Raw genomic sequence first — 24500 nt, 5'->3', positions numbered from 1 at the left:
TGTGTCATAAATTATAAAGAATAATTGTTATTTTTGTTTTAGCAATGACTTTTGGTCTTTTCTCTCATATGAGTACTTTTCTCTCTTTTCTATTTAAGCTTTGAGAGAATGGGTTTTCATTTTCTCTACAGGTGGTCACAGTTATAAATTCTACTTCTGATCATCTGTACTCACACATTCAGAGAGATATCAGGGTACATGGGTGAACCTAGACAGGTGGACAGAATAATTTTACCCTCTATATTTCCCAGCACTTTACAAACTACGCTCAGCAGCCTTGCAGTGAGCACTTCCAGGATCCAACTTCTACTGACAAGGTTATGGATCTGCTTTTTCAATACTTCAAGGTTAATCTTAGTGTCAAATTCCACAAACATTCAGAGATCCTAATGTTAAGTCAGTATATTATATTATATATGGCAAATAGTATCTATTGAGATATCCATACAAATTGTATTCCTCTTATAGGAGCAGAGATACTATAAAATCCAAACATATCCAGGGGAGGAACAAGCAACAGAAAACTCATATTCACCAGAAACCAACCTCACTCTAAGAAAACTGCTCTTTGCACCCTGCAAGTCATTGCAACAATTGGGATTGGGTCTTTGCACTACAAAAGAGTTTCACTATCTTTGAGATCCTCCGGATGAGTTAAGTATACAGACAGAGGAAGTAAGAAAAACAACATGCATGATCTGGAATAGAGATTACTGAATGGAGGGGTGTGTATACACCAAGAACCAACATCCCTCTGAAAGCTTTGGGAGGCTCAGAGGCTTGAAACCCCCTGCGTAAAAACGTGGATCAGAAACTTTTTATCAGGGTGAACACATTTGTTCATCTGTGATCTCACCTCTTCCCATACACAAGAAAGAGGCAAAGGTTTACACCAGATGAGATGCACTTTGGTTGAAGTTCTGGACATACTTTTCCCCAGCAGTGTCATTTAACACACAGCATCTTCAGGTTTCTCTTCTCAAGTACAGCAGCTGGGAATATTTTACCATTGTAAAGTCCCGTTTCTATATCAAAGGACACAAAATGTTCACGCCCACATCTCTCTGGATTTTTAAAAAGCCCATCATCTACTGCAAACTTTTGCAATCTGCATTAGAGATTTCATAGAAAGAAAGAAAGAGAGAGAGAGAGACGTTTGGGTTTTAAGAAAAAAAACTTACCAAAATAACTGAAGTTCTCTAAAGTTGCCCTGAAGTTGAAATAGCCCAGAACACCAGCGCAGAGCCTGCCTTAAACTCTCTCTCTTTCTCACTCCCCCTCTCTCTCCAGCAATTGGAAGGAGGGCTGTGCAGAAATTCAGCAAACAATTTTCCTTCTATGTCGACCGGGGCGTTCCTCACGGGCAGAAAGGGGATGGCTGAGCCGGGGTGAGGCTCGCTGCTATCCCCAAGGCAGAGAGCACTGTCGCAGATTACACAGCCTGTGAAACCCAATCCCTTTCTCTGCTCGGGCAACAGCTGTACGGCTTCAGCTGAGGCTGGAGCAGGGGATAGACCCTGGGCTTGCTGGTGGTCAGGCTTTCCATGTTGGGGGACGCTGAGGAATGGGGGCACAGGGGTTTAAACCCGAGAGCTCCGTCTCTTCTCGCAGCTGGCTGCTCCAGCTGCAGGCACGGGCGCTCGCAGGGTGGAGATGCGGGCCAATTTCCGCGGGACTCAAAAGTATATGGGATGTGGGCGCCCGCGCAAAACAAACATCTCTTTTCCTGAAATTCATTCCCAGCCTTGCTTCAGGACATAACTGGGCAATTAACGTTGTATGTATTAGTAAACCCTGATGCAGACATGCACACACACAGGATGCAGCCTGTCAGCCTGTCACAGCAGCGCGGGTCAAACGGGCTTCCAGGCTGTCCCAGTGTCCTCTCCAAGTTTTTCCTTGGCACTTTTAGGCAGCTGTTTGATTCTTTCCGAAAGTCCCCTGAATGCTGAGCTGACAGTCCTTACACCAAGTGAAGCTCACAAGGTGGGAGTGCCAGTGCTTGGTGCTGTGTTCACCCTGTCCTGATATTCTACACTTGAGGGAAGCTGCTTAATGCCAGCAAAAACAGATTTATGAAAATTCCCAGCCCCTCCTCTCACCTGTTTCTATTTCATCCCATGTAAAGGAAAGAAATTTCTAATACAGCTGATTCCTCCCTCTCCCAGGAATTCCACTGATCCTTTGGCTCCTCCTCCCTTGAAGCTTTAAAAAGTCACAGCAACAGATTTCAGCCCTGGTTTCAGTGTTTCACAGAAGCATCTGGGCTGCTGGTTTGCATTCTGTCAAACAGGGGTGAGGTGAGAGAGGGTGCAAAATACAAACAACACATAAGCAGCCCTGGGAGTGCCCTGCAATTGCTCCGTCTGCTTTGCCAACACCCCAAAGCAGGTAAAAAACACTCCAGTCAAAGAAGGAAAACCCCTGTGTTTACAGAGCAGCCTAGTTACTTGTTGAGGCAGATGGTGTGCTGGGGATTTTTAGGCTGTTGGCTCTGAATGGGTTTTGATTCTGCAGATGTTGGGTTTCTGGACCCAGGTTTGGAATTGGCACATATGGTTTCCACAGAGGGTATTTGAAAATCTGAGAGGGAAAACTGAGTTTATATCTCTGATTCCATCCCTTAAGTGGGTACTTAACAGGCAATTTATGAAAACTGGGTCACAGAACTACAGTATTTATATCAAAGTCAATTCTTTAACTTGTGCAATTAACGTATATTATTGTATATATGATCTATTTATTGTATATACGATCCAGTATTTTATATCTGATCTAATTATACATAATATATTAATTACAAGTCACATATATAACTTAATTTAGAAACACTATATGTAATTTTATCTAATTAATATACAGTTTTTCAGCACATGAACTGAATAACACTTCAGCAATTGTGTCTATTTATTATGTGATTCTATTGTACATCTGTACAAAATAAATAATATATAATCACATATACTGTGTGATTATATACTATATCTATAATCATATACAATTAATATAAACATATGGTGAAGCAGTATGCAGTTCACACCCAACCTCTGTCCTCTTGTGAGTGTGGCATCCACATAAAGAATTAAAAGCAGAGGTTGGCTGTAGCCACTGCAAGGTGGTAAGGCTGTGCAGGAGGAAGATGAGGCAATGGGACAGTGTCTGCTCAGGGGAAGTGAGAAGGTGGCATCTGGAAGTGTTCGAGGCCAGGTTGGGTTTGGAGCAACCTGATCTAGTGGAAGGTGTCTCTGCCCATGTTAGGGGCTTGGAGCTGGATGGTCTTTAAGGTCCCTTCCAACCCAAACCAGTCCATGATTATTTGTTTCAAGCAAGGTGTCCTGCAGCTGCCTCACGGATGGAGGTGGCCAGAAGCAATGAAGGCCCCCCTGAGGTGCAGTTAACAGCAGCAGAGTAAACTGAGATGGCTGAGAATGGGAACAAGACCTTGCTGAGAGCTGAGCTGGCTCATGCCTGCTCTGCTGCCATCCCTATTTCTGTGCACTGTCTTTAGGACTATACCAAGGTCCAGCCTTTCTGAGCCATCTTACAACATCCTGACAAACAACATATATTTTTAGAAACAGACATGCAAAGCAAAGAAGCCCAGCCTACAACATGGATTGATGTGGGGAGAGTTCATTTGGATGCAGAAATCTGGCTCCTGCCTCCAGAGCGAGTGGTGCCAGCAGGGCACAGGCTGTGGGGTGGCAGCAGCTGCAGAGTGCCCCATCCCCAGCCAGGGCTGCATTTCAGCTGTCTTTGCTGAATATATGGATGGGCGTTGTTTTGATCTTTTAAGAATTTTTAAAGCCCACATGAGACAAACTCCTGGCTGAGTTGAGAGAAGCCAACTGTTTTTCCATAAACCTGGAAGAAATGACTCTGTTCGTTTTCATGGTATTGGGAAATCTATGTTCACTGTCAGTGGCTTTTTTCCAGTTTCATCTCAGAACTGAAGGTGTAAGCCCGGATGTCTGAGCACTGCCCTGCAGCTCTGACTCCAATGAAGACAACTGCTGTGTCAGATTTTTATCCCCACACAACTTCAAGCCTAAAATCTTCCCTCTTTTCAGCCACTATGGTGCTGTTCTGGGACTCTCAAATTATTTCAACATTATTTGACTGACAGGAATTCATAATGCTCACTTGGTTTATTTTTAAATATTTATCAAATCCACTGTTTGTCTACTGAGCTATTGAAAAAATGCTAGCAGACTGATAATTTCCCAATTCACCAAGTGATTCCAGCACGAGTTATTCAGTGAGAACACTCCAAACAGCCCTTGTGTTTACTCTTCTTGACAGACATCTAAATATTAAAAGATAAAGCTCTTTGAGTTATGCTGAAGCAATATTAAAAAATATTCTTTTCTGCTCAGCTGCCTTGCCAGGGAGCACCACTGTATCTCACATTTCTCTATCCCATATCTAACTCCGTTTCCCGACTTCCCTGTTACAACGTTTGTTTTCTCTTCTCTGTTCACAGGTAAGGCTGCAAACACAAAATTGGATGACACAAGCTTTCTTTTATTAGTGCTATTCACACCCTGACGTGTGCACAGACTCATGTTAGACTTACGCATAAGGGTGTGCTGCTTTAATAGTAATTGAGAAATGAGATGAAAAACAACGGGAATGTTCCTGTGTTTTCTTTGACCCAAAGGGAGAGAGGGACAACATGTTCCATGAGATTATAGTAAAGCATGCTCTTGAACACAAATCCCTGTAGTTTAGTCTGGAGGATGCAAGGGTTATAGTTTCTATTACTTTTTCCTTTTTAGCAGCTACGAATCTTCAGATATTTGGGGGAAAATATGAAGCCACAAATTTCCACAAGTAGATAAGACTGGGTTGCAGAGACCAGCTAAAGAAAGCAATCTTGTCTGCACCATTCAGAAAGGAGTTAAAAAATTGAGAACCTCCAGCTGAAAGAGAAATAGGCTGCTAAGAGAATGAACCACAGGAAAAAGGAAGGGAGAGACAAGATCAATGTGAGCTCAAGAGTGGATGGAACTCAATATCAGACTGGCAATGAGAGGAATGAATGGGTGGAAGCAACTGGCCACCAACTCTCAGTTCTAGCCCAGAGGAAGATAAATGTAACATTAATCACCAATTTACAGACATCTCCCATGCTTTGTCTCCCATGACTGCATTTTGTTATTAAACAAATGGAATGTGTGTATTTATCTATTTCACAGTCAGTTCGTTCAAACTAAAAAGGTGTTTAAGCCAAGCACACAAACTTCCTCTGAATTTCTTCTCTTTTGCAATACATAAGCTATTTTTTAAATTATTTATATACATATATATATATATATATATATATATTATTTTTTTTTTTTTGCATAAAACTCTTCAATTTTCAGGTAGACATGCAACCTCACAGACAGAGAGCCAGGTATGGAAATGAGGTTCCATCACTGCCTCTTTTAAGAAACTTCAGGGTTGGACTCAAAGACCTCTTTCTGAAGTTGGTCAATTCAGGTGAGTTCCCCCCCAAAAAAGTGAATGGGTGTCATTCATGTATCTTGTAACTTAACTGAAGTCTGTCCTCCAAACAGATCTGTCCTCCAATAGGTCTTTTCATCTGAGGATTTCCTCAAAAGAGGCTCCAGTGTCTACCTGCCTGTGGCAAGTTCTACCAGCACTACCTGCTTCCTGCACTAACACCAAGATACAACTGATAATATTTTGTATAGAATGAGGTTTCTCCTTTGTGAAGATAAACAAATGTCAACTCCAGGTATCCAGGGCTGGAGTAGTAAATTCCAAACTCATGGCAAAATAACCTGAACAAACCTAGGGAAGAGTTGTATATTTTCAGAAATTCAAATATTCTCTTCCAGCATCCTAAATACCTACTTTTTTTTTCACTTTAGTGGTTAATATTGTTGCTGATGGAAAAAAAAAAAAAAAAAAAAAAAAAAAAGCAGGTCTACAACCAGCATAAACAAAAAAACCCCAACAACAACAGAGAAAGCATTATTTAGAAATGAAACAAAATGAGACATTCCCAAGAGCAATCCTTTCAATGACAGGAGGAGAAAAAGGAAAGTAATTCACCCTGCACAGTTACTTTTATTTTGTCCTCGGGCATATGCTCCATCTCCCTTTGTCCCCCAAATGCATTTCCACTGGCCCTGACAGTGCTGGCATTGACCTTCTGCAGCTGAAATAGCTCAGACAGAACGAAACAGAAAAACAGGAGCCAGCCAGAGCAAGGGGCAACGCAGCCATGGCCACAGACCAGGGGAAAATGTTATAATTACCAAGGCTCATACAAACCCCACCGTACTCATGGAGCTGCTGCCTTCCTGCCCTTCCAGTTGGATATTCAGATCATTCAGAGCAGAGGGGAACAAAATCACCGCCTGCAGAACTCTTCACACCCCCTGGCCTGAGGAGTCACTTCAGCATGAACACCCTCCTCCCCTGCTGCTGGTGACATCCATCCCCAGACTCTGCTGTGGGGGGCTTTAATTAAAAGTCAGTATTTAGTCCGTGTTCCCCACAACCATCTCGTTCCCCGCTCAACTGGAATTCAGAGCTGGCAGACCGTGGACCTTTATTATTTAACTATTTCAAAACCTATGTCATTGTATGAAAAGCAGATCTGGGCTCCTCCCTGAAAAATGAGTATTAGTGACAAATTAGCGACAGGGGCTCCTCCCTGAAAAATGAATATTAGTGACAAATTAGTGACAGGAGGAAAACAAAAGTAGTTCTTCAAGCTGGAAAGATAGGTGTTAATTACCCATGAATAATCTGTTTGTACTAGGTGGTAATGCTCAAGCACCTGGAAAAAAACAAACAACAAACCTATTTGAAACAAACTGTTTCTCTTTCTGCAATGTCATACTGCCTTAAGCATTTTTCTTTCCATAGTTTTGGTACTTCTGGATATCATAAAGTCAGTAAGTTTTCTTGTTTCGAAATCCAGGGGAAAAACACCCTAAGGACTGTCAAAGTATGAATACAACATTCACACACTCTCCATTTTCAATCATTTACTGAGTTAGATACTTATGAAGTACTTTTAAGCATCTGAGTGACATCTGTTATATTTGATCAAGACACTTTTTTCCTATCAAATTGAAAGTGGAAGGATATTGCCACCGATGTGGTATCATATAAAATAATATAATAAAAATATCTCATATAAAAAGCAGACATCAATAAAAGCCAAGTATAATTATTAAATGTAGCAGCTATGATGCTGTTGAAAAAAAGCAGAAGTTTTTATCTGCTGTATCAAAACACATTTCAGATGTGTTTCCCTAAAGATTGGGGTTCTTTTCCTTTTCCTTTTTACCAATTCCTGTATGGAATGGCATAAACTCTTGCCATTCGTGGGTGCTCATGTAGCTTATGACATTCCAGCTGTGGAAATGCTTCAGTGAACCTCCCTTGTTGTTTTTCTCTCCAAAGCCTTAGAATAGTCCTTGAACAAAGATCTTAAAATAAGAGTCCTGGCAGATGATCTCACTATGTGCCCTGGGGTTTCCATGGCATTTAGTGGTGGTTACCAGTGATTACTACGTTTGTTGAAGGAGTAAACGGGAACTGCACTGAAATAATCCCTTTATTCTTGTTTCAGGGTCCCGATGAAACCTGCTCTCAGGGATGGAAGAGTTGTAAATGCTCACCTGGGGACCTGGCTGTGCCCACGCAACCCCAGGCAGGAAAGGCTGTTTGCTGGTAGTGGTTCTGGGCACGGGGGGGACATTTCTTACAGTCACTCCTTTTTTGACAGTGTTTTAACCTAAACCCTCACAAGCATCTGGAATAGCACCTGTTACTGGATTACTTGCACCTGCTTCTGTGTCCTGCTTGACGGGCAGGAGCTGGCAGGTGAATGGGAGCCCAGGTGAATGGGAGAAACAGGAGAAACTTCCCCAAGCTGCGAACAAGCAAAGCACCATCTCCTGTCTTGCTAATAAAATAAACTGTTTTCCTCCAGATGCTGAATGCTCACCCTGTTTTGCCCCTCCATGGCAGGGGCACAGAGGGAGTCTGGGGGTTAAGGGAGGGTATTTCACACACACAGGGGTTGCTGTGTGTCTGTGGCTGGCACACACCACCGTGGAAAAACAGGGTCAGTGCTGCTGCTGTGCCTGAGACTCGGTGTGCATCTTCAGGGCGTGGGCTGGGACACAGAAAGGACTCAGCAGATGACAATGGGGCTCAGTGTTTGCTGGAGGATGTCAGTAACACAGCAGGGTTTATTTCTTAATGAAGTGAGTCACTCGATTGGTATCAAGTATCTGTTAAGTTGAGTGATGGGGTGGATCCAAATGTTAGAGGACTTAGTTTTAAATATACCATTCACCACTCTGGACTGGCTTGCACTGTGTAAACAACATCAGTGAGAGATGGAAATACATTAGGTTAATTCCATCTGAGGTTTTTAAGTCTACTGCTTCCTCACAGAGCTGAGACTGATTTTCCAACAATGCAAAATTCACCTCAAAGCCCTACATCCCATCACAAAAAAAGCCTTCCCTTGGAAAGGGGAAAGCCAGAAATACACGGCAAGTAAAATCAGATAATCAGCACAGTTATCTGACTTCTGCACTTCAGCTTACTCAGCTGAACAGGCTCACCAGTGCCCCAGAAAGGAAAACTCTGGGAAACAGCAGCCAAGAGGGAGTAAGAAAAGGACTGCTCCCTCCACAATGCATTTGTGATGCCATTGGCTTTGTCCTGTGCAGTTCCTATAGCTGGAATTAAATCTTTGGGCTTTAAGAGTCGTGGCACATGAACATTTTGGTTTTTCAGCCCGTTTAGTGTCACTGAAGCCAGCTATAGTGTTGTCTGTGACTTTTAATGGCAGCAATGTTAAGCCCTTTAATACTTCATTCCTGACTTTCTCCCTCTGAAGAGCAGAGGAAACAACAGCTACCAACCTCAGTCAGGGGTGAGAAATACATCATGTCATCTTTTTCACTGGTCAGTGCCAGAGAAAGGTAAAATATTTCTGAACTGCTGGATTCCTCAACACACATCCAGAAATTGAATTTAAACACTGATTGATGCTCCTGGCAGAGAAAATCAGCTTGATAAGTACGAATAGGATTCCCTTGGGTTCTGCTGAAGCACTCAGCTGTGAGGCAGCATTTCTGAGTGGAGGAAGGAGCCCTGAAAAAGATCTCTCCCCACCACTGCACTGGTGCCTTTGAGTTCAGCTGCCAACCACCTGGTTGGATGAAGAAACCCGGTGTGTAATAATTAATTCCTCCTAATTTTCAATGATGCCAATGGTAAACAAGGTCACTGTTCAGTCTTGCACAGCACACAGTGCTATGTTGGTTCTGGCTGCAGCTGCCAATAGATAGGAATCAATGAAGTGACAGAGAATAGCTCCTATATTTTTTTTTAAAGGGAAACATTATATATGTGGTGGAGTTTTGACAGCAAAAGTGCTCTCAGCTGCTGATGCAAACCCTGTAAATGTAGGCTGAGAAGAAAGAGCCCAAAATGGGTCAGGGGCAGAGAAGAGCATTTGTTCTGAGATCACAGCAAACTGAACACTGGCAGCAGTGAGTCCTGTTCTTCCACAATCTGTTATCTCACACAAGTGCTTGTGTTTTCAGTCTTTTTGCTTATAAATAAAAGTATTTTAGTTTTCTTTCTCTTTCCAAAAAAAGGTATTGAATGTATTTGGGGAGTAGGAGAAGAACTGAATCTTAAAGATTTTTATACACTGTTCATGAAAGGATTTGAAAAGCTAAATAAAGAATTACGGATAGTTTAGCTTTTTCTTTGTCTTGTTTCAAATAAGAAGTTATGTTATTAATTAAAAGAATCCCAAGAAGTACCTGGATTGACCAGTGACAAAACAGAACAGCAAAAAAAGAAGGGAGAGGGGATGTAGCTCTTGTCTTTTCTACCTCATGCTTTTGTCAGCTTAATTATGTTAGCTTAGTTTAAACACCTTTGTTTTAAAAAAGTGGGAAAAAGTGTCCTTAGAAGTTCCTGTATTTGAAATGGGTGTTCCTGTGGATGACTGGTTAAGACAGAAGTTAGTGGAGAATTTTTAAAATGTGTTTTTTAGCCGCTGTTCAGTTCTTGCTCAAGGAACTCAAAGGGAGGCTGTAGTGCTCCTCATGGCACCACTTGGGTGATCCTTCCTGCTCACACGGTCCTGAGCTCCCTCCAAGCCCCTCTGGCAGCTGCAGGATCCTGCCTGGACTGGGCTCTTGCCCGGGCATAGCCATGTGCCACATCCCAGCCCATGATTGTGAGTAATACCAGTGACTCAGGAAACAAACACATGTGACACCTCACAAGCAGCTCTGTGAAGGCTTCCAATTTCCCACTACACAGACCCATGACTCATCACCTTCTTCTGCTGATGGCTTCCTATGCAGAGAGTGGTTCAGTTAAGCAGCAATGGTCCTACATATTTCCAAACTCAAAATCCTGGTTTCAGGAAACTATTCCTTTTCCAAATATTCATTCAACAACATGACAGAGGAGGAGGTGTGACAGGGAAACAGAAAAGCAGAAGTGCAAGCATCACCTGCTCAAGTGTGATTTGTTAGTCCTTAATGAAGGTTTTTGGATGCAAGAAGAGAAGCAAGTTATTGTTTAAGCAGCATCCATGAATGAGAAGGATGCTGAGTGTGACAGCACAGGTCCTGCAGGCCATGGGAAAACAGCACGGGGCCAGTCCTCGGGCTGGCTTTTTCTTTCACTTAGGGCAATGAAAGGGCTCAGAGTGTCTTGTGATAAGCTACTGCCTGGAGCCCATTTCCATCTGTAATTGTTGGCACAGCTGAGTGATGTCCCTGAGTTAAGGGAATCACCCGTGACTGCGGGTTCCCTGCATGACTCAGCTCCTGAGCGCTGTTCTTGTGTGGCAGAGGGGAGAAGCTGCCAGGGCTGGCATCCCCTCCTGTTCCCGTTGTGGAAATATGGGATGTGGCTTTGCAGGGCAGGCGTTGGTGCTCTGGGAAGTGTCTGAAGGGATGGCCTGGAGCACAGCTATAACCATGAGCTCTGCTGTTGTTGGTGTGTAATAAACGATCCATCATTCACCCGCCTGAGGAAAGCCAGAGGGATGGAAAACTAAAACGTGAAACTGGTGAGCACAGAACCTGAGAAAGTGATTCATGCTGTGTGGAAAATGGGCCTCACTGGGTGTAGGCCTGTAGTTCTGTAGAATTAAGCACAGCTACAGGGGCTAATAATTTATTTCATTTACAATAACATTTGTATTTCTCTCAGTCCTGAAAAATGCCTGGGCAGGGCATGTGCACCATGGGTGAGCCCTCACCATGTCTGCTTCCCCAGGTACTTTTCGGCCAACACAGATGGCAGAGGGAGGTGGAATTCTGGTCTTCCCTTGTGAGCAGTGGGGATAAGGGGGCAGAGCAGGTTTTGCTTAGCACACAAACCCAATAGAACAGCAATTAAACCAGATTTGATTTGGTTTGTATTCCCTCTCATGTGCAGTCATGCTGTGTCCAGAGAGTTTCTCATTCACTCTCTTTTCTGAGCCCTTCTCACTGGGGACTTCAGTAAGAAACATGAACACCACCCCCTTGCTTCCTGCAGAGCTGCAGGAAGGGCTGGAAGGGCTGGGCACATTGCAGAAGGGTGCTCAGCTTTTCCCCCACGACCCCCTCAGAGACAGTTTTCTGCTGGCCTTGCTTCCATCATTTTCAGCTCCAAGACTAATTCTGTCTGACATCCATAATACTGTGGCCTAGGACTATTCTTGCCCTGAATTAGAATATTTTTACAGTCCATTTTGCCAAGGAATCACAACAGAAAAGCTGCAGATTGGCTTTTCTGATTATTCTCTCACTACTTGCTGAAAAGTTTCTCTATCATTCCACTGAACAGGGAAATTTCAACAAGGAAAACAAATGAAACACAGTTTATATTCAGATATAAAATTCTCACTCAAAGAGAAATGGATTTTTTTGTCTTGGGAAAAGAATTAATTTCCTCTCCTGGATTTTGAACTTTATTCCTTTCTTACAGATCCTTTGGTGAGAAATGAAGGACCCATTAACCATCTCCAAACTGATCATGCACCACAGAAAATAAGAAGTCCTTGGAGGTGACGTGAAGTCCCCAAGCAACAAACTGAAACTTTAAAACTAGTAAAGGAATGAAGGAGTGAAACATCCCAAAAGCCCAATTAGTCAGTTTTATTATCATATTGTGTGTGGTCTCTGTGAAAATCTGGCTACATCTCACAAACTCTGAGACCATCAAAGAGATGTTGTGTGTGCATACCCCATAATAAAGCCATTAGAAACCCAAGAGGAGTTTTCTAGTGTGAGTCATGATACTCAGGAAGAGATGAGGCAGGGCAGCCAATTCACTTTTAAACAGCAGCATGAGCCCAGTGCAAAATCAGCAAATCCAGACAACCTGGATATCTCACACAGTGTTTTATTTACAGCCTCAAAAATGCCTAAATCTCAACCAGGCAGCAAATCTAACTCCCTGCACTGATTTGGAGGCAGGAGGGAGAGTGCAGATGAAAGCAACAGCTTCAGAGATTTCTCTGTAATCTGTAGCACCCACCTAACACTCCAGTAAACTTGGAGAGAGGAGGACCAAGGGTTGTGAGACCAAGGAGTGAGAGCATGGAGGAATTGGTTCTCAGTAACTGCACAGAGCAGAAGCCTTGGTGAGAACTTAAAAGACATCTTGGGAAAGAGATCAGTTTCAGGTACAGCATTAATCTTTTATTTTCTTAGTTTATACTTTTATAATCTCAAGGAGCTTTTAGCTTTTTTAGAAGGGAACAAGTTATAACAGAGCAGCACTGCAGAACACCCTTGGGGTGCCTATGAACCAGAACAGGTTTGGGAATCTGCAGCTCGAGGCCCACAGTCATCATCCCGGGAGCTGCAAAAAGGAAAGTCATCCTGCCAGTTGTTACCTACAGCCTTCCAGCAAGGCCAGCCATTGATATTAAGAAACAGCCACTTAATGAAGAACAAACTGAGCAGGAACTGGGCAGAGCAGAACAGTGTCAGGGCCAAGATGCAGAGAACATGTGCTTCGGATGGAGCCAACATGAGACAGACAGGAGCCTGAAAGCAGCCCTTCCTTCCCAACCATGGCAGTATTTTCTTAGTTCAGTGACCCTGCTTGTTCACCCCTTAAAACTTCACTGTTTCTGGACAGAACACGTCCTTGGTTCAGGAACACCCATCCCTTGGGGCAGGAGAGGATGGCAGCACATCAGCCTCTGCTTGGGATCAATCCTGCAGATGGTGGAGGTGGAGAGAGGACACAGCAGGCAAGGACTGTGACAGGATGGAGGGATTAAGCTCAGGTACAAGTTGGACCTAGTCAAGGCAGGTACAAGTTGGACCTAGTCAAGGCTCAGCCAAGGAAAGCACATCTGCACCTGGACTGAACAAGAAGTGTGGTAGAAACCTCCAGAGCTCATGAAGGCAGATGCCAGCAATACAGAAGAAGCTGAAATTTAATGTGTGGAAAAGGAGGAAGAGAGTGTTGGAGAGACGGGTCTAGTGGAAACAGTCCTCTCAGGAGCGTAGCTAGGATTTCCCCCTTGCACATTTTCTGCTCACCGCAACTGCATTTCACAAATCCTCTAGCTCACAAGTTCAGGGGGAAGAACCTAGAGGAAGATTTTGAGCATCTCTTAATAGCAGCTGAAGTAATTGGGTGGTGAGATTTTTAGTAAAGGTTTATCCAGTGATGGCCAAACACCACAAATCCCATTTTAGACCCCAAATATTCAAAGAAAAAGTTAAGACCAACAGACCAAATCACCACCCACAGCTGGCGATTTTAAAACTATTGTTATTTTCCTGGAAATCCTGGAAATCTCTGACTGCTGAGCAAGTATTTTTCACTCATGAAAGATTTAAGCTTTTTTCAAAGTGGCACTTTGCCAGCAGAAAGAAAGGTGGTGCACATCAAAAATGCTGGTTTTAATTTTGGCTGTACCTGCTGACCCTGAGCTGGTGACAGATGGAACACACTGAATGTTTTATAACACATAAATACTTTGTCCTTCTGCACAGGATGCACTCAGGACTTCCCATAGCATGACCCACTGAATGGCCACCCTTTCTCCTGCACCTACTGGCATCTCACAAGGCAACTTAAAGCTGATTTCAGAGCCACTGCTCCTGCCTGGGGGTCCCATAGACCCTTGCATCCTTTTGTCTTTAATTTCAAAAAGCATCATTGTCTACCCATTCTGAAAACAAGGATATCCCTCAGGTTTAAGCGCCTCCATGAGTTTGCCCATCTCATCACTGATCACAAGCAATGAAGGACAAGCACAGTTGGTAGAAGTAAGGGTGTAGTTACAGGCTTTTGCATCAAGTCACACCTTCCCCCTAACCTCTAGGCTGAGAAATCTGTGCTAAGGCTCCAAGTCTGGAGAGGTGTCAGTCAGACTGAGTGTACTGAAAGCCAGTATGGGTAGATGTCTGGTTTAGGACCCTTCCATGATCCTTTGAAGTATCCATGCAAGACAGAACAGCAAGAATTATGAGAAAATCGACACCCTCAAGCGAAGACAGACTTTTATTCTGAAAAAACTACTTAAATGCAATCTGCTGCTGTGTAATATATATGCCAGAGGGACAAAATATGGTGTAAAGTAAGACCTCAGCAAGCTGAGATCCAGCTTACATATTTGGCCTGTTTAATCCAAGGATGAAAATAATTACGCAAAGTCAGTCTAAGCAATCCCAGAAGGATTTGAACATATGAAATACAGTCACTGCGAGAAGCGGAAGGAAGGGAGAGCTTCACCAGCTCCAGTTCCCCATGGCTTTCCTACGCCTGTGTGTGAATTTGGCCCAGAAAACTGTCTGGCACAGGGGATGGTGATCATTCATCCTTTCTATTTGCACAAGAATGTGGGAAGGGCTTAGGAAAAGCTCCTCTTCTCCCATCTGGGGGTCTGGGTGGGTGCCAGTTAAGTTCAATGATGCATAACCATTTCAAGAAGCTCCTTGCCACTCTCTGTTTTGCAGGCATTTGTAAAGAAAGCAAATGTACATGCCCCAGCAGCATGTTGGTTGCTCTGTCATGGTAGGAGGTATCCTGCTTTTCTCTGCTTGTCATGTCAACAATACCAGGCAGAAAGGAAATAAAACCAGTTTATCACCTCAGCACACACCTAACAAGGTTTTCAAACCCCAGGAGCTGGGGAAAAGTGAGAGAGAACAGGTAAAAAGTCTTGATGTGGTGTGTGCTCAGAGAAGCCAGAAGCTGCATCTTCTTGAGGGCACCAGGTGCCTGTTCTCACACACATGAGCAGCAGGGCAGTGGAGGCAAAGCAAGGAGATGTGCTGCAAGAAGCGAGCTCCTACCTGGAAGCCGTGGGCAGGTTCCAGTCCCGGTGTCCTGCTGACAGTGTCCCTGCCGTGATGGATGAGGTGCTTTGGGTCATTGCTGGTCCCAGGGTGGGGCTCCAAACCCCGCCTTGCATCATGTGAGCCCGGCACGGCCGGCTCTTGCCAAAGGGTGCTCCCCTCTGCCATGGCCCTGGGAGCCTTCCTGAGGAGCCTCTCTGAGAGCTGAGCGGCAAATTGCAGCCAGCCCGTCTCGCCTTTGAGTCTTCGCCAAGGCTTTGTTTGTTTCCTCTTCTGTTTCGAACATCCTTTGTGCCTTTCTGGCTCAGTTAATTAGCCACAATGCTCAGCTTCTCCAGTTTTTAAGTGCTGCTCAAATAGGAGCTGGTCAGACCTAGAGAGACTTCAAAGCCTCTGCTGAAGGTGTGTTGGGGAAGGAAGGTGCTCTCTGCCTGTGGTGGGTTCATCCAGATGATGCAGAGAACATCAGAAAAGACACCCTGGCTTGGGGGCAGTATCATAACAGAGTTGGTACCTTGGTTTCTGCAGTGGCCTGCAGCCAAAACTGCCACATCTGTGCTCCTGGTCCTGGCACAGGACACTGGGTTCAGGTAGCAGAGAGGAACCATCAACACCTGCAGTTGCTGGGACAGAGAAAGGATGACACCACAAACTCGGTGCAAAGGAACATCCCCAAGGCATCCTCAGCAGCCATAAAGAGTGGGAAGCCTGAGAAAGAGGCACCTGGGGAATGGGAGGAACTGCTCTAAAACTGCTCAGAGGGAGAGATTGGAGAAAGACAGACAGGCCATGTAGAGGCAAGAAAATCAGGAAGAAAAGCAGTCTTAGACATTTGGAGTTGTTCTATCAAATGGACCATCAAACTGTATTTTAAAGGTTTGTCTGAGCTTGACTGTTCTTACAGCTCCATGATGTCACTTATCTTTACCTACCACAAGGCAGTTTGTCCAGGGGTTAAAGCTGCAGTTTCCAGCCATGTGGCAGCCTGTTGTAATCCGCCTTATTACATAACCCAGCAAATATTTTGCTAAAGTTCAGTTTAATTGCAGGATTGATGGTGGCAAGAAGCATATTCTCCTTTATGAATCTTTTCCCCTTTTGGAAATCAGGATAGAGACATGAAAGAGCAGAGTTTTTCTCTGCTTGCCCTATTCAGTGGCCAAGAAAAGGCTCTGTGTTCCCCCTCACACCAGTCATGTTTTGAGTCTCAAGGAAAATGTTAACATCTCTCCTTTTTCTACTTCTCCTGCTGTGGCACATACCAGAGATCAGAGTGCAAGAGACAAATATGACACAAGTCAAGCAAAGAACTAGAAATAGGGTAGGGAGGAGGTGAGTTATCCTTAGTCCAAATTAGGTGGAGCCCAGCTATTCTTGTGCTGTTTTCCTAAGGCCACTCTGGATTAAGGGAGGACACAAAGGGAAAGGGAGTGAGACAAAAAAAAAGTTTTGCTATTTAGTTTTTCCTGAGACTGTTTATAGGTTGCTTGACATAATTTCATGATCACTCATGGCAAAGCTTTCCTAGGCTGTTTTCTTCCTCCTCCTTCAATGCCACTGTTGCCTTTCTGATGATGTGGGATCTGTATGGCTCTTTCCAGATCTCATATTTTCTCCTGCTCCTCCTCATGTGCTTCTCTCTTCTCATCATATTGTTGGCCCTTCTCTGTAATACAGAGAACAGCTGTTGGAGGCTCAGAAATGCTGATTGTTGGGCCAGATCACAAATTTCTCTGTTCCTTACAACAACTTCAGATCCAGCTCTTTCAGATCCATGCAGACCCACCTTTTCCATCTTTTTTCTGTACTTTCTTTTAATCTTTTTTTTTTTTTTTTTTTTTTTTTTCTAATCATAGCTGTGATCCCTATTTACTAAAGCTTTTTGTGGTCCAGCTCCCTTTTCCAGTTACACTAGTGTGAATCCAGAGTAAATCTGCTGGTGTAATTGGGATCATAAGATATGAGATGACTGTACCTTCCAGGAGCCAGAGCCAAAACCAATGTCACCATCGTCAGCATCTTTCTTGCCGTTGTTTCCAATATCAAAGAGAGATTGCAGTCTGGGAGCAGTGATACCAATCATCAGACTGGGAGTTAAGTTGCATAATTTACCTACTTCAACCTTCTCCAGATGCTTTTCAGCCATTAATTAAGTATAGGAGCCCAATAAAGACAAGGGTTATCATTTTCAGGGTGAGGCACTAAGAAGGCAGCAATGTTCTCAAAGGCACATACAAAGAGTCCCCCCTGGCTCTGTGGTGAAACCTCACCTTGATTTTATTGGCTCAAATTCAGCAATAGGAGTCAAAAAAAAGAGAAGTCCCCGTCTCTTGTCCTTGTCTTACCAAAATGTTGATCCCACTGGGAAAATGGGTGCCACAGAATGGGTGCTGAGTCTTTCCCATGCCACAGTTGTGTCAAATTTGGGGTTGATGTTTTGTTGAATAGGGTCACAGGAAATATAAATGTCTGTGACAAGCCACTCCATATGGCACTGGTTTCACTGGAGCTATCACATTTCCCCTTCCAGCCCATGGCAGGTCCAAGCTTCCAGGTCCCTCAGGATTTGGGGATTGATTTTCCTCTTTCATGTTACTGCTGAGTCCCAAAGGGATTTACTGATCTTGGTCATCAGTCTAAGCTAAGCACAGCTTTGGTGCTGCCAGACCTTGAAAACAAAAGTGTGGAGAACCTGATCTGCTCTGCATTCATCCACATTCCCAGCACCTCTCCTGAAACACATCTGATGCCACAGTAGCTAAAGGACTCTGCTTCATGCTGTGTGTCATGAACTTAAAAAAATAATAGAAGCTTGGTAAACTTCCCAGACTGTTCAGTGCCTCTGTCTTTTGTGCCCTAAGAAAAGGGTGAAGGTGGTAGGGCTGTTCCCTTTAATTTTCTTGGCCCATAAGCATGCATTATGTTCTCACACTGGACTAGGCTGCTGGTCCATCCCAGCTGTGTGTTTCATTAAAAAAAGTTTGTATTGAGGTGAGATGGAGAACTGAGGTGGAGAACCCTATGGCAGCGAAAGACAGATAAAACAGTTTTGTTTCTTGTCTCTTATGTATTCTGTGAACACAGCAGTGACTGTAGGTAGAAGAGTGCATGTGTAATGCACCTGGGTAATTTACTAGCATTAATTTGCTAGCATTAATTTACTAATATTAATTTACTAATTTACTATTAATTTGCTAGCATTAATTTACTAATATTTCTCCCACAGTATTTCTAACTAGATGGATTTTTTTTTCTTATTGTACAGCCTGTTCTGACAGAGGAAGACACACTGATAGAAATCTAATGGTAATATTGTACTAAAGAGAACTGGAAGCCCAGCCAGGACTAATTACTCCAACCTCAGACCTGGCTGCTCTCCCCATGCTGAGGCTCTGTGCAGGCACATGGGCTGGCAGGGTTAGTAGGGGAACAAACTAATGCAGAAACAGGAATGAAAGGCTACACTTGTGCAACTCTTATGGCCCTGAAGATACTTCAACACAAAATGTTACACCAGCAAGTTTTGGTACACAGACACTACTATTTAGTTGTAATATTTACTACTAATGAGTACAAAGGCTTAAGGCTAGAAAAATTAGGACCTTATTGGCATTTTCAAACCCATCTGTGTCTCATGACTGAACACAGTTATGTAGAAGTCTATGTTGCCATAAAGGCAGGGGTGTGTCCTTGAGAGAGATTCCTTTGGTGTTTGAGAGTTTGGTGGCCTGAATTTCCTACGGTGAATGGGCTCTAGTGTGGGCTGGCCAGGATGGAGAAATTCCCTCATGCAGAATACCAGCTCCATGTGCCTTTTCTGTCACATCAACACTGGCTACAGGAGCTCCTTGTTATCCCCTCTCTGCACCCCCTGCACTGCCACATCATCTCCAAAGGTGCGCTCTCAGTTACACCAGGGAGAAAATCACCCTCCTGCAACCTCACTGCCAACCAAAACCCTATGGGGATATCCCACTGCTCAGTAATGCAGCCCTGAGCACACCACACATCCAGCTTACCCATGATGGCTGCAGTGGCAGAGGCTACAGGACAGACATGCTGGGGATGGGATTGTGGTTGGGACAAGGGTGCAGGAAACATGGAAATGAGGAAAACACAAGGTCCATCCACACAGGACGCTGGCACTGGATGACCAGGCGTGCTGCAAGCTTGGATCCAGAAGTATTTTGCAGCCACTCCTCTGTAGGGACAAGCCCAGCCTGGATGTTTGTTTGAATTGTTTGTCTTGGCAGCGAGTCCCCACGTCAAACCAAGGGTGTCATTTATCTCCAGTGATGGCAGCACTCACCAGAGCGAGGAGCAACAGCAGCAGCCCTGAGGCCCTGGCTCGTGGGGCTCTCCCTGGACTTTGCTTCACATTCCTCCACCTCTCACACAGTAACAAGGGCCCTGGAAAAGAGGCTGCTGCAGCCAGAGTGCCTTGGACAGAAACAGATGGTGCACAAACTGCTGGGTGAAATGCACCACGCTTTGGTGCCCAGGGAGGAGCGCACTGCCAAAGCAGACTTGAGATGTCTGTTGATTCTCCTTCCTTCTTGAAGTTTTGAAATGCAGCAGTAAAGAAAAATCAGCATTTTTCAGCTGGTTTTGGTTTGCTGCTGAGGTTTGTCAGTTCCTCACATGATTCAGAAGCTGTGGCAAACACAATGTGCTGTGCCTCTGGTGGGTACATACCATCCCCATTTCTTGCAGCTTGATGGAGAACAGCAAACCCTTCACTGGGCAGGGGATGGACAAAGAAAGCCTTGTTGCCTGTGGGGCTCTGTCATGCTGAAGTTTCTTTTCCACTTGTGCTCATAAGTCACCAAAGGGCCTGTGCGTACCCATTGGAAATAGAAGTGTGAAACTAATAACTAAAAATACAAACTCTGGAGAGAAGAAGATGAGTCAGGAGGGAGGGAAGACCAAAAGAAGCCAGAGGGATGCAATTTACTGAGCCTGATTCATGATGCTGGCAGGGAGCTCTCTGCCAGAGCCAGATGAATCAGATTCCCTTTCAGTCTCTGCTGGCACGACAGTTATTTTGGTGTTACCATGGGTAGAACAAGAGTAGGTATTGGGAAGCATTACTGAGCAGAGAGTGAGTGCTGAAACTGAAACAGCTTGTCATCTTAACAATATTCTCACTGAATGAAGTAGAAGGAGGGAAAATGAAATATACTGGTGTGGCAGATCAGAGCTTCTCCTGAGAGCCAGGAAGGGTGTTCCTCACCCAAGCTGGGACTCTTGCTGCTGCAGGTTTTGTTCATCTCTGTCTCTTGATGGGGCTGGAATAGATGCTGTTGCAGCTCATAGTTAAACACCTTGAGAAAATTTTTTCTAATAAAAAGTGCAGCTGAGATGGCATTTTGGTTTAGATCCTCAAAATTTGTGGACCATATTCAGCAGCAGGTGCGGTGGAATGGACACACAGCCTTTCTCATGGCAGACAAGAACAGAGGAGAAGGGATGTCACTGTACTTGTAATGTTTTTCTGTATATCACAGCTTGCAGTGGGGCCCTGACCAGGGACTTCCACAGCTCCAGCTGATCTCAGGATCTCAGATGTGTTATTCCCATATAGTGCAAAGGTCAACATGACACCTGAGAAGCAGCAATCTTGTGGTCCAGGTGTCCATTCAGCAAAAGAACTAAGGTACATCTTTTATTTTGACCCTTGCTCCAATCTGGTGGCAGTTAGGAGGCCATACACACTTGCTCCAGTGTCTTAGTGAATGGAATCTTTTACAACCATTAGTTCCTGGGGATTTAGATCATGCCCAAAAACAAGATGAAAAAAAGGTTTAGAAAATATTTGTGCTAAAAAGACCTCTATGTTTTAGAGTTTGGCAGTTGCCACAGTTGGCTGATGGAGATGTTCTCTTCTCCTATTTATTTGTTGTTCTGACTCAAAAATTATCCACGAAAAACATGTTCATCAACAACTGCAAAATGCTCCCAGCCTCCTCCAGATGTCAGATCCAAGTGCATGCCTGTGCTTGCCTGGCTAATAAAGAAAACTGGCAAATTTTTGTTTATCTGTTTCTCACCTGTGTCATCATGACAGTCAGCTAAAGCAGGAGCAGATGAATATAGCCGGCAGAGACAGGAGCTTACAAAACCAGCCTATTTTTAGCCAGCCTTCCTCCCATGCTGTGGAGGAAACGAGGCATTTAATATGCTCTGCTTGATGTGGGATTCATGGTGTGGTTTTCCCCACCCTTGCTCAGATGATCCTGCCTCATCACCACGCTGATACTCCTTTCTCAAACCCATATCACATGCCTGGGCAGCCAGCCAGCCTACCTGTCTGACACAAACAGAGCTGCTTCTCCCTGCCACGCCCTGAGCTTCAAGGATGATAACCCATTGTCGGGAAACATCAGCAGTAACTGTTTGGAAAGCAGATGCCTGTCAAATTTCACATGCAGCCATCTTTCCCTGCTGCACCCCTTCCCAGCACAGATCTTGTTGTAGGTGCCATGGCCTTGATCCTGCTTGGCATCTCCAGGATCTGGTTGGTGCCGTGGCATGACCCAGTGCAGGAGATGCTCCTTTTACATGTGAGCCACCAACAGCATCCTTTCACACCACCACAGAACTGGTACCATGGAAGTAACAACCCAGGTTCATGGCACAGGGGAATTTTGCTTCCTTAGCCAAAAAAAGCCTGAAAAAACCAACCCAAACATTTTGCTAACCAGCGAGGAAATCCTGGTTTGGTGGAGTGCTCTGTTAGTGTTCTGGTTGTATTTGTTTCTATTTGGTAGCACCTAGAAGTTGCAAGAATGTCTCTGATGTGGTAAGCAGAAAGCATAGTAAGAACCACAAAACTAGTTTGTTTGCTAAACAAGTAAATCTGTGCAGGCAGACAAACATTAGGAAAATGCTACTACTGGAAAAGTCACATTTATAAAAGAAAATATTTTCACCAAAACTATGTCAAATATATTTTGAATAAATCATATTTAAATACTGTCAGAGTACAGTCCTAAAATATTTGCTATAACCTTATAGCGATTCAATTGTAACCAGGTAACCAGCAGAGAGTCAGACTGTATCTTTTTTTGGGTGGAGAGATATAATATTCCTTGAGTTGCCTCCTTGATTCCAACAAGTCAGCTTAGGCAATAATAGGACTCAGAGTCCGACAAGCAATTTCTGACTTTCCATTGTTATGGAAAATATAATCCTAAACTATTTAGAAAAGAAAACAGAAATAATCAGGCATTTAAAGAAAAAAAAAATAAAAGCGCTCCACTTTTAGACAATCAAAATCTTACAGACTGTGTTTTGTAGATTATAACTTCTACCAGAATAAATAGCGAGGAAATTTATTGCAGAATGTAGATAAACATAGTTTTTTGTATATTTTAGGGAGAAAACGATACTGTAGAATTTTCAGATTCCTGCCATTTTTGTAGACACCACTTTAAGACTACAAGTTGCTTGTTTTAAAACAGGTCAGTCTCTGCATAAACTAAAGAGCAGATTTGTAATTTATTGATACTCTTTTGCCAGCTAAGCACTGTTTTGCATTACTCTTTAGACTCATTCCTCCAGTCATCACTGTTCTGCTTCAGCGATATTTTATATTAAAATGTGTATCTTTTCCCCTTAAAAAAAAAAAAAAATAAATTGCTAATTTCCTCCTGCTCTGCAGGGAAACCCAGGAAAATAATCCCTGCTTCCAGAGTGCCGTGTTGTCCAGCCAACAGACCGAACACAGAGCACAGGACACGTTGAATTTGCAAACAGACACTGCAGGGCACAGCTCTAGCCATTGTAAATGCCGGGTGGATTGGATCATGCAGGAATCCTGCTACTCTGAGAAATGAAGGGCAAGCTCGTGAATTAAAGCATGCAACCCGAAAGAGGTCATTTAGACACAGCTTGAATTTAATTTGTTTACAAAGTCAAAGGCTTCCTTAAGCATAGCTTCGACATACGCGGGAAAGTTTAGAGGAGGCAACGACAGGCTTTTTCTTAACTCTATTTTTCCTTATCTGATTCATGCAGCATCAGAGAAAGCCACACCCCAGCAGCTGCAGGGTTTGCCTGGGAGGCTGAGTCGCAGCGAGCGGAGCACAGGAAAGCAGAAGCAGAATACAGAAAAGTATAGAAAACGTGAGCCCACCACTGGCTGGAGATCCTTGCCAGTTTGGAAGAACTAGATGAAAGCAGTCACACATCTTGGTAGGTTATGGTGGTACAGCAATAACAAGAGAGAAATACTTTGTCTTTTCAGAGGATCCCGGTGCAGAATCAGTCCCAATCCAGAGGAGGAGACGGAGACTTTGTGATTCTGTGCTGCAGGAGAAGTGCAGCTAGACTGAAACTAAATGCTGGCACACTCCTCAGCCTCTCAGTGAATATACATCCTTGGATGCAAACCAGATTATTCCGGGCTGCCCTGCATTGCATTATGCCTCACTGATCACTGCGTGCAGAGCTGGAGTTCAGGTCATTGCAGAGAGAGAAGAGGAGTGGTGAGGATGTTCCTCGCAGAGTCTGAGCACACTTAGGGAGATTGATGAGGGCTGCCCGGCTGCCCGATTGGCTGCTGCACTCCCCGAGCCCCAGAGGAAAGGCCAGGCTGACACGGGAGCACAGCAGCCTCCTGGTGATGGAGAGAGGCAGCAGGAGTGGGGCTGGAAGTGTTCTGCATGCCTCCCTGAGGAAACACAGAGCAGCATGCAAGAAAAGTGAGCAGACCCTGGGATTTTCCCTTTCCTGTGAGCAAGGTCTGATGACACCCATTTCCCCCCCCCCAAAAAAAAAAAAAAAAAAAAAAAAAAAAAAAAAATTAGCAGAAGGGAATCCCACTCATCTGCTTAAAATTACATTCTTAAACTCTGGACACATGTGTCCCTGGGGTTTAGGACACATCTTGGAAATGAACTTGTATTCATGGCCAGCTACTTAGCACCACCAAGAATAAAAAAGAACAAGATATAAATTATTTATACATAGACTTTCTGGCTTTCTGTGTTTATTTATTTCTGAATTTATTATAATTCTCAGACATTTCATTAGTAATCTTTAAAAAACAGGAAAATCATGCTGCCCATTCCACATGTGTAACCAGCCTGGGGCCAAAACCACCTGCTGTGCAAAAATGTGCACTGGGTCTGATCCAGTGCCCACTGAGATGAACAGGACAAGTTTCCC

The 24500-nt window shown here is 44.0% G+C and overlaps 1 protein-coding gene across 1 annotated transcript in view; it reads right to left on the bottom strand.

Annotated features, from left to right (window-relative positions):
- LOC310910247 (uncharacterized protein) overlaps positions 1–23521 on the bottom strand; it is a gene marked incomplete at its 5' end in the record, with an annotated part of 93471 nt that extends 69950 nt beyond the window's left edge. Inside the window, one exon of the mRNA XM_083862699.1 lies at positions 23467–23521. Within this exon, the coding sequence (XP_083718825.1) occupies positions 23467–23521 (55 nt within the window). The remainder of the gene's footprint in view (positions 1–23466) is intronic.
- Positions 23522–24500: the final 979 nt, after the last annotated feature.

Source organism: Zosterops lateralis (genome assembly GCF_965231275.1).
Source record: "Zosterops lateralis genome assembly, chromosome: 6".
NCBI classification, from domain to species: domain Eukaryota; kingdom Metazoa; phylum Chordata; class Aves; order Passeriformes; family Zosteropidae; genus Zosterops; species Zosterops lateralis.
This window is presented reverse-complemented; position numbering and strand designations above follow the sequence as displayed.